The 9731-nt window shown below is 38.6% G+C and overlaps 1 protein-coding gene across 1 annotated transcript; it reads right to left on the bottom strand.

Annotated features, from left to right (window-relative positions):
* Nucleotides 1-486: 486 nt before the first annotated feature.
* Nucleotides 487-7521, bottom strand: LOC147310040 (uncharacterized). Its single transcript, XM_086269809.1, has 7 exons — nt 5127-7521; nt 3570-3712; nt 3240-3479; nt 2491-2565; nt 2203-2352; nt 1784-1843; nt 487-948 (listed from the first exon to the last, which is right to left on the bottom strand). The coding sequence occupies exons 3-7, from the start codon at nt 3414-3416 to the stop codon at nt 844-846; spliced, it is 567 nt and encodes a 188-aa protein (XP_086125935.1). The 5' UTR covers nt 3417-3479; nt 3570-3712; nt 5127-7521; the 3' UTR covers nt 487-843.
* Between the last annotated feature and the right edge of the window lie 2210 nt (nt 7522-9731).

The raw sequence follows: 9731 nt of genomic DNA, 5'->3' as shown, positions 1-9731 counted from the left end.
AAATAAATGGGTGTACACTGCATGACAGCGATGTTGTCCACACTACGGACAACATTGGAAAGTCCCTTGCGGCGCCTCCGTGATGTGCCGGATCTTCAAAAGAGTGTGACGAGCAGTAGACTCATTCCAACACGGGACATTTTTCCTACCTGCAGCTCTCAAACTTTAGACCTCCTCTCCGTGACACCTGGACAGTTTGTATCACTGCTGTTAACCTTTGGAATATTTACCTGAAGCTTGAATAGAGCACCTAACAAAACAATTAAGTATTCTGATTCTGACGGTCGGTTTCTTAACTTTGCATTCCTGTTATTTTCCTTTTACATTTGGTACTCTCATTGGCATATTTTTGGGCAGGTTGGAAGCTTACAAGGAGACCAGGGTTTTTTTTCTTATTTTCTGTCAAATATGTTTTTGGTTTTTCCCCAAAACGTGTAAAACTTGTGTAAAAGTGAACAGAAATCATGTAGCCATTGTATTATATGATTAAAAAATGAAATAAGGGGATAAAATCTTAAAAATGTTTATTTCAAAATCTTATACAGTTCATTACAGCCAACAGCAACAACATCAGCATTTAAATACTGTAACAATCAGCCATAACATGGCAACGTGAGAGTCCAACGCCAGAGTCCTTTCATAGTCGGCATTAAAAAATTGTCAATAAATGTTATGATCATCAATAAATAAATCAACTCAGACCATTGACTAATCATACTTCAATCAATATAAATATTTTAACTGTATATTTATAAAATGTTAAATATGTCCTCAAATTAAATAAATGAATAAATAGAAGTATAAAAGCTGCTGGTATAAAACTTGGTGATAAATATGGCGGTGTTAGGCATCAGTGCTGTTCCTCGGCTCCACGCAATAGTCCTGCAGGTAGCTGAACAGGATGTCAAGCTCGCTGATTGCTTTGGTGATGCCTTTCATTTTCTCCATCTGAAGCAAACAGAAGCAAACACAGGGTGAGTTATAGGACATCCAAATATGCAGCAGAGCACCAAATCTGTATCAGTCCGCTGTTACAAATAGTCCCAAAAAGAAGCCAAAGGGAAGCCCTGCAGTTTTCAGGTATTTAGATCTGTATGTGGGCTCTTTGTCAGATTCATCAGGTTGAAGCTGACCGTTAAATTCCTGTACTATGATCATGCAGATTATCTTCTATCTTTAATCCACTTGCCATCTGGTGAATACCAAGTTGTACAAATCATCACATTACTCACTGTGTCCAACTAACAGTTTGGAATTAACTTATGAAAATGTAAATCCTCAAAGCTGATCATAAAATTTTGTCCCTTAAAACATGAATTCTGACTAATTTCTGTCATTTACGGATTAAAAAACACTGAAAACAACCTGAGAGATTGATAAAGTGTCAAAATTGTTGTCAGTTTAGTCTCTTTTGCAGTTCTGCATGATTTATTGGATTCAAATAACCCTGATTTATTTTACAGCGGCCCTTTGTTTCTGAAACAAGCTTTTTTTTATCTCCCTCCCCACATCTCTTTTACCCAGCTTTCTTCCTATTGGCTGCCCCTCTTGCGTCTGAGATGACCATGATAGTGTTTGGAGCAGTTTGAAACCACCCAGGGACTTCTTGACCTCGTTACAGAAAGCAGGTCAAAGCATGACGAGTCCACTCTTATTATTGAGCCCTCCTCCGAAGTTAATCGCCTCCTGATTTCATGATTTTTTTTTTATTCCTTCTGTGCTTCTTCTTTATAAAACAAACCTTCAGAATAAAGTTGCATTTTAAAAGAAAGTTCAATCTTACCTTCTCAAGCTTGGTGCGAAAATCCACTGCATTTTTGTGGTCGTGGTACTGAGTGACATTCTGCAGAGGTACATCGAGAAAGTTAGCAACTGTTATCAGTCCCATCTCTTCTATTTATGTGTGCACGAAACCACAGAAAGTCGTTATCGATTTTAGGATCAACCACAGCGCCGCCACACATGGCTGCAAAAAGTTTGTAGTAGCTCCATCCTCCAAATGAAGGAGGAGAACTTTAAAAGCATGCAGTGATGTGGGATTTTGTCCTTTTTACAGTGGAGTTTGTGCATGTCTCGTTTAACATTTCCAATAAATACCACCCCGGTTAAAACACCTACTTATAACTTGCTAATTTGTTACACATAGAAGGCGTTTGCTTCCTGCACTGTCTGCTAAAGTAATCCATCAAGTGGAACACTTACGCAGCCGTGGGCTTGCAGGTCGGTGCTGATGCGGTGGAGGTTGGTCTTTAGCCGGTGCATTTGGGCATGGTCGTTGTTGGTGTGGTGCAGGATGTTGGTCAGGTAATAGTCCAGGATGTTGGCGTGCAGGCAGCAGATCTCCAAGTGGTGCTAAAGACAATGAAGGGAGATGAGAGGTCAGGCTGTTTCATCGTCTTGAGTGGACATATTCAGAGTACTCTGTTACAAGTACTGCTTTCAAGTCAAAGTACTGATACAAAGAAGCTGCTTAAAGTTTAGATTACTCACATCTTTAGCATTAACTCTGGGTATCACTCTCATACTGGTGTCGTCCTCGTCGTCTTTCGGCTGGATCCTCTGATACTGCAGAGACACAGAGACGTTTATTTGGATTTTCTTCATTTCATGCATTCAAGTTGAGTCAAAACAGGATCCTAAACGCTGATGGTGATGGATAATCAGCCCAGTTTGTTTTTCTCAAATATTGAACTGAATCAACTTGATTTTTAATTGTGGTTCACTCAAATTTTTTTCCTCTGGTTGATAAAATCCCTTTTAAAATGTGAATCAATGCTTAAAACCCTACGGAGCAAGATTAGTGCCAAATTAGTAAAACATTTATATGTATCAGAGATGAAATAGGCTTCCATTTATATTTTTTTGTTTTAAAAGTGGTTAAGTTTGTGCAGCATGTGGGTTAAAGTGAACACATTTACAGATTTTAGCTCCTGATTGCAAACTGTGGAGTACAAATAGTGCCAAAACTATAACCCTTTTTTTATTTTATATTTTTTAAATAATTATATATACTTTAAAGTTCAGTGTGAGACTTAAAGCCAAAATTTCTGGATTAAAGTTGATGCGTCCCTTTATATTTTTTTACCGCAGTCATTCATAAGGCAGCAGTAAATTTGAAGAATATCACCACAATTTTTTTTTAAATGCAGAATTTCTCTAATGTAAAACTACATTCAAATGTAATTCAGAATTATGTTTCTGTAACATGTCTCAAATTTACAATCAAATTGACTACTCACATGTTCTGACACTTGCCCGACGTCCCGATAGGTCTGCGGATGTCTGAGCACCGGGCTGAATGGACGGTCCACAGGGTGTGCCCGAGCCTGCTCGTCCCAGCCGAAGAAAAGCAGAAGGAGAACTGCAGCTGCAGCGGGACGGAAGAAGGAGGCGACAGTGGCAGTGTTGCGCTTCATAGTACAGGTGGATAGGTGTATCTCAGTCGTTTTAGATTGCAGAGAGAGTCTGAGAGTTTCAACCTGCAACAGAGAAACATATGAAATTAGAACAAAGTCCTGAAGAAGCTTCACCTTAAAGCAATAATTTTGCTTCTCAGAGAGAGCCCTGACCTGTTAGCAGGTGCTGCTGTGGAGAGAAGGCAACTCTGAGACGTCTTTTATACACCTCAAACCTCCGCCCCCTCGTCAGAATGTAGGCCATCAAAAAAACCTCATCAAACACACATGCGCACGCACGCAGGTCAGTGTGTTTACTGTCACACAAAAAGGAAATTAACTCTCACTCAAGGTGTGCTTGCGCAGGATCAGCAAAGAGACATTAATTATAGTTATCCAGTGACATCATTTCCTTCTTTCAGTATTGGTGTGTGTGTGTGTGTGTGTGTGTTGTCGTCGTCCCTGGTGGATTAAGAACTGGAATTTACACAATTGCTTGGAAGAAAAAGAAGAAGAAAAAAAACACGTCTAACCGGTCTGTGACACCTGTTTAGATGTTGCTTTATTATCTTAGTATTATGCAACACTTACCAAAAAGCGCTGACATGCAGGCTGGGTAGTAAAATGTTTTAATAAATCAATTTAAATAAAGCTGTGGAGAGGCTTTGTTTTCTAATGTATGCATTAAGATGCAACAGACATAAGAACTCCAGGACAGAGCAAACGCAGCCTCTCACACTCTGTGACAGCATCATCCTAGCTTTTCATTAGCAACATGGACATTTTTCTAAGTTTATGCTTTAAACTTGCAGCATCTTCTTCAGCCGGATGGGCCGCCATAAACAAAAACTCGTTTATAGAATTCGTCATTCAACATTCACTTCAAATAGACCAGCTTCTACAGATATTACACACATTTAAAGCATGACTTTTCATCATAAATGGTAACATGGTTTCAGTCCTTGATAAAAAAAATATATATATATTTGCACCTAAAATTACATTTAAGGAAAATGTGTATTGTATAGAAAATCTTCGACTTCAGCTCACATAACTCTTAATATTGTAGGAGTATCAGTATATGTTTAAGACATGGTTAAACACTCCCAGGCTGCACCGTCAGATATTAGACCTGTGATACATGGTGAAAAATTGTGTATATTTTAATTAACAAATTAAGAAAAAAAATACAAATTAATGCATCTTTCCATCCACTAGAATAGAATAGCCTTTTATTGCAACAAAATTGTGAGCACTCAAACTGCTGGAATAAAATATATTACACTAATAGATTCAAATGAGTTTATTAATATATATAACGCAAACTGCATATAAAAAATAGCCATTTTGTAAGGAAGAAGACTCCCTACTACTATTTACATTATAATCTGTATAGCACTTTAGGAGCACCTTTAACATGATTAAAAAGCACCTTATCTAGCACTTTGTTTAGCATCGCACTTTAAGCATGGATTTGCACAGGAGAACATTTCCACACAAGAAGTTTAACTATTTATTGAATATTTTTGGGGTATTTTAAAATCAGTTGGTAGCCTTTGTTTCAAGTCCTGTACAGCTGCTCCTCATTAAGGACTGTGGTGGTTGTCTGTGAAAAGGTTGTGACTTAGAGAAAATAAGGTTTACCAGTAAGGAGAACTAATGGAGATGTGTGTGCGGAGGTCTAGAATTAAAGGGGGCGCAAAGAAGTGATTGTAAGATGTGATTACTCACCTGTGTTTCCTGTGTTCTCTCCAAGGTGTTTGGGCAAATGTTTCCCTGGGGGTCCAGACACCATTTAAAGGTTCTGGGAGAGACCGTGGGTTAAGTGAGTGTGGGGAATCTTTTGAGCTCATCCTCTGGAAAATATGAGATACATTTTAGTCTGGATTAAAACAGACTGATAACAGCTAGCCAAATAGCAAAGCATGGCTAAAACTTGATAAACTAGCTGAAATATATTAATCTTTTTGAAGAATATTAGCATATTTTAGACATAGCTGACAAAGCCAAAGCTAAAATATGCTCCTTTTTACACAAAACAAAAATGGATTTCGAGTTTTGAGCAAAAATCTAACTTTTGTTATCTATTGCTATGAAAATTTGCTTTTTTTTTTAATAATAGCTGTTTATCAATGCCCTATAATCTAAATGTAACTATTTATTTATTTGTTTTTAACAAAATCTGCATTTGTAGCTATTTTTTTAGTATTAGCTAATTTATTTTTTAACAAGATTTTGTAGCTGTTTTAGCTTTTATATATGTTTTAGCAGCAGCAAACCTTTTTCTTCTGCCTGTTTTGCACAAATTGAAAATTTATATAAAAGGTCAGAATGGAGACAATTTAAAAAAATAAAAATAAAGAAACTCTGGGGAAAAAAACACTAGTTTAAAAACTTGACTTTATTTGTCCTGCAATAGTATTTAGCCTTCTTCTAATTAATATACTTTGGTAACTGTCTAAAAGTATCTGAATGGAAATTGCACCACCAGCTTAAGTAGGCAATAAACATTTTTTTATTTTAAACATTTCCTTTGAAAAGTAGGTCACGTTTTGTGCTACATTTGGTGGAAATTTGATGACAGCATGCTTTAGACCATTATTATGCAACAGATTAACAACATCCTTTCTCAGGGTGTGAAAGAGAATATTACCTGCACATCCATGTTTGCAAACGATATCCCCAAGGGAAGCTTATAAATAAACAAGTAAATCGGAGAGAATAAAAAGGGCCCCTGAGTCTATCCCTGGGGGACTCCATGACACACTGGACCATTAACATTGGCTGTGTCTCTGTATCAGTGAGACACTGCTCCACAATCTAGCTCCAGATCAAGGATATTGTAATCATGCCTTCTTCCAGTGGTTGAATAATGACCTTGGGTCATGTGATAGATGCCAACACCCAGTTCCCCTCAGCGCTTACTGAATTCTGGGATGTTATATTTTCCGTCTTTAACATGAGGGATCAAGTGGCCTGCTCCTTTATCTGGTTTCTTTTATTTTGTTGGCCGTGGGTGTGAGAATGCCTCCAAAACCGATGATGGTATTAAGACTTGCAGCTAACACAAAGGTGCTGAGTGTATCAGTCATCTGTTGACAATTTAAGACTTTTATAACAGTAACAAAAGTAATATTTTTCTGTTTTTACCTTCAGCATTTTCCTCTGATAGCTGCTGAGTTTGTTGTGAAATAGAGGAGCTGTGCATCAGATGAGGCACTGCATCAGCCTTACATAACAATTTTGACCTGTTGCAACATGTTTTCTTTTTTTTTGCAAAACTGCAAACACAATCGCGTTCGAAGTGAATGACATCTCAGCAGAACTGCTGGGAGTTTTGATACAAGTCCAAGGATCCAAACAGGATTTTTCTATGCATTTAAAAATAACCAAGGAAGCTGCTCCAGAAGCTGCATTTATTCTAAAAATCTGCATTTGCTGTTTGTCATCATTTGAAAAAAAAGCTTTCCTAACTACTCATATCAATTCATATCGTATCAAGCAATTTATAGCACAGAAAAGATGTATTTTGTTCTTAAAGGAATGGACCTACAGGGAGTGCAGAATTATTAGGCAAGTTGTATTTTTGAGGAATAATTTTATTATTGAACAACAACCATGTTCTCAATGAACCCAAAAAACTCATTAATATCAAAGCTGAATGTTTTTGGAAGTAGTTTCTAGTTTGTTTTTAGTTTTAGCTATTTTAGGGGGATATCTGTGTGTGCAGGTGACTATTACTGTGCATAATTATTAGGTAACTTAACAAAAAACAAATATATACCCATTTCAATCATTTATTTTTACCAGTGAAACCAATATAAAATCTCCACATTCACAAATATACATTTCTGACATTCAAAAACAAAACAACAACAAATCAGTGACCAATATAGCCACCTTTCTTTGCAAGGACACTCAAAAGCCTGCCATCCATGGATCCTGTCAGTGTTTTGATCTGTTCACCATCAACATTGCGTGCAGCAGCAACCACAGCCTCCCAGACACTGTTCAGAGAGGTGTACTGTTTTCCCTCCTTGTAAATCTCACATTTGATGATGGACCACAGGTTCTCAATGGGGTCCAGATCAGGTGAACAAGGAGGCCATGTCATTAGTTTTTCTTCTTTTATACCCTTTCTTGCCAGCCATGCTGTGGAGTACTTGGACGCGTGTGATGGAGCATTGTCCTGCATGGAAATCATGTTTTTCTTGAAGGATGCAGACTTCTTCCTGTACCACTGCTTGAAGAAGGTGTCTTCCAGAAACTGGCAGTAGGACTGGGAGTTGAGCTTGACTCCATCCTCAACCCGAAAAGGCCCCACAAGCTCATCTTTGATGATACCAGCCCAAACCAGTACTCCACCTCCACCTTGCTGGCGTCTGAGTCGGACTGGAGCTCTCTGCCCTTTACCAATCCAGCCTCGGGCCCATCCATCTGGCCCATCAAGACTCACTCTCATTTCATCAGTCCATAAAACCTTAGAAAAACCAGTCTTGAGATATTTCTTGGCCCAGTCTTGACGTTTCAGCTTGTGTGTCTTGTTCAGTGGTGGTCGTCTTTCAGCCTTTCTTACCTTGGCCATGTCTCTGAGTATTGCACACCTTGTGCTTTTGGGCACTCCAGTGATGTTGCAGCTCTGAAATATGGCCAAACTGGTGGCAAGTGGCATCTTGGCAGCTGCACGCTTGACTTTTCTCAGTTCATGGGCAGTTATTTTGCGCCTTGGTTTTTCCACACGCTTCTTGCGACCCTGTTGACTATTTTGAATGAAACGCTTGATTGTTCGATGATCACGCTTCAGAAGCTTTGCAATTTTGAGACTGCTGCATCCCTCTGCAAGATATCTCACTATTTTTGACTTTTCTGTGCCTGTCAAGTCCTTCTTTTGACCCATTTTGCCAAAGGAAAGGAAGTTGCCTAATAATTATGCACACCTGATATAGGGTGTTGATGTCATTAGACCACACCCCTTCTCATTACAGAGATGCACATCACCTAATATGCTTAATTGGTAGTAGGCTTTCGAGCCTATAAAGCTTGGAGTAAGACAACATGCATGAAGAGGATGATGTGGACAAAATACTCATTTGCCTAATAATTCTGCACTCCCTGTATATACAGCAGGATGTACCCACCCTTTCATGCTGTTCATGCCACACGTCTCAGTGTCGCAGCGTAACTTTTCACACACTGATGGATGCAGACGCCATGACATCAAATCTAATTTCAAGTTCCATGTTTGGAACTTCACAAATTAGAGGTTAAGCAACCAAAAGCCATGAGAGACGGCATGCTCCTATGGTATTGATTTGTCAGTGACAAGGGAGCCCTGCAGGGTGATCTTCGCCAACGGATGTGGTCTCTGCTGCTGCTTCTCTAATGACCTCTGACATCAGCAAGGCATTTTCTCCCAGGGAACTGCTGCTGATATTTTTCCCTTTTTCAGGCCTTACTCTGTAAGCACTACAGATGGTCATGTAGGAAAATCCCAGCAGATCACTGAGACCTGTGCGTCTGACACCACCAACCAAGCCACTTTCTTCCTCATGCCAATGCTCAGTTTGAACTCATCTCTACATGCCTAAATGAGACAATTAAGATTTTTTTAGGTTCACCTAATAAAGTGGCTGGAAAATATATATTGTGTTTTTTTGGTTTTTTTTATTGGATCACTTTTTATTTAAATCTTACCCAGTGACCCAATGAGTAAAAAGGGAAAAATGCTCTAATCTGATCTAGAGGAAAAATTACCCACCATGCAGGTTATTTTTCCTCTGTGCAGGACTTTCACAAAGTATGATGACATCGCAGGAGAGCTAACGCCCACACGCTCCTTCAGCTTTACATTGTTTGCTCTGTGCTGTACATTGTTATGAGGGGAATTCAGTAGCTGCTATTACACCATTACGAACAGGCATCAGGTGCCAAACTGAACCAAGACAAAACTGAAGGGGTGTGGCTTGGACATCCGACCAGACAACCTAAAATGATGATCTCTCTATGTAGGGAGATTAAAATTCTGGGTATATGGATTGATAATACTGACTCTAGTTTACTAAATTGGAATAAGAAAGAAAATGAAATTAAAATGGAAATTATGAAATGGGAAAATAAAGATACAAATTATAAAACACGTATTAATATTGTAAAAACACACATAATTTCGAAACTTCTTTTCCTTGCCGCAATTTTTCCTCCCCCGAGAACAACTGTAATGAAAATAAGTAAGATGTGCATTAAATTTATCTGGGGATCCAATCGAGAAGTGACTAAGAGGAAATTTATGTACAAGAGTAGGAAGCACGGGGGCTTGGGAGCCCCAGACTTAGAGAT

The sequence above is a fragment of the Aulonocara sp. 'chitande type north' Nkhata Bay genome, linkage group LG17, assembly GCF_057382095.1.
Source record: "Aulonocara sp. 'chitande type north' Nkhata Bay isolate Kocher_YH1m ecotype deep benthic linkage group LG17, A_spYH_male_GT1.1, whole genome shotgun sequence".
Taxonomy (NCBI): Eukaryota; Metazoa; Chordata; class Actinopteri; order Cichliformes; family Cichlidae; genus Aulonocara; species Aulonocara sp. 'chitande type north' Nkhata Bay.
This window is presented reverse-complemented; position numbering and strand designations above follow the sequence as displayed.

Excerpts from the sequence above, each read along its gene's own strand:
- LOC147310040 (XM_086269809.1), bottom strand. The coding sequence starts at position 3,416 with ATGAAGCGCAACACTGCCACTGTCGCCTCCTTCTTCCGTCCCGCTGCA. Across the intron at positions 2,353-2,490 it reads CCAGAGTTAATGCTAAAGAT|CACCACTTGGAGATCTGCTG; the intron begins GTGAGTAATCTA and ends CATTGTCTTTAG. Across the intron at positions 949-1,783 it reads TTCGCACCAAGCTTGAGAAG|ATGGAGAAAATGAAAGGCAT; the intron begins GTAAGATTGAAC and ends TGTTTGCTTCAG.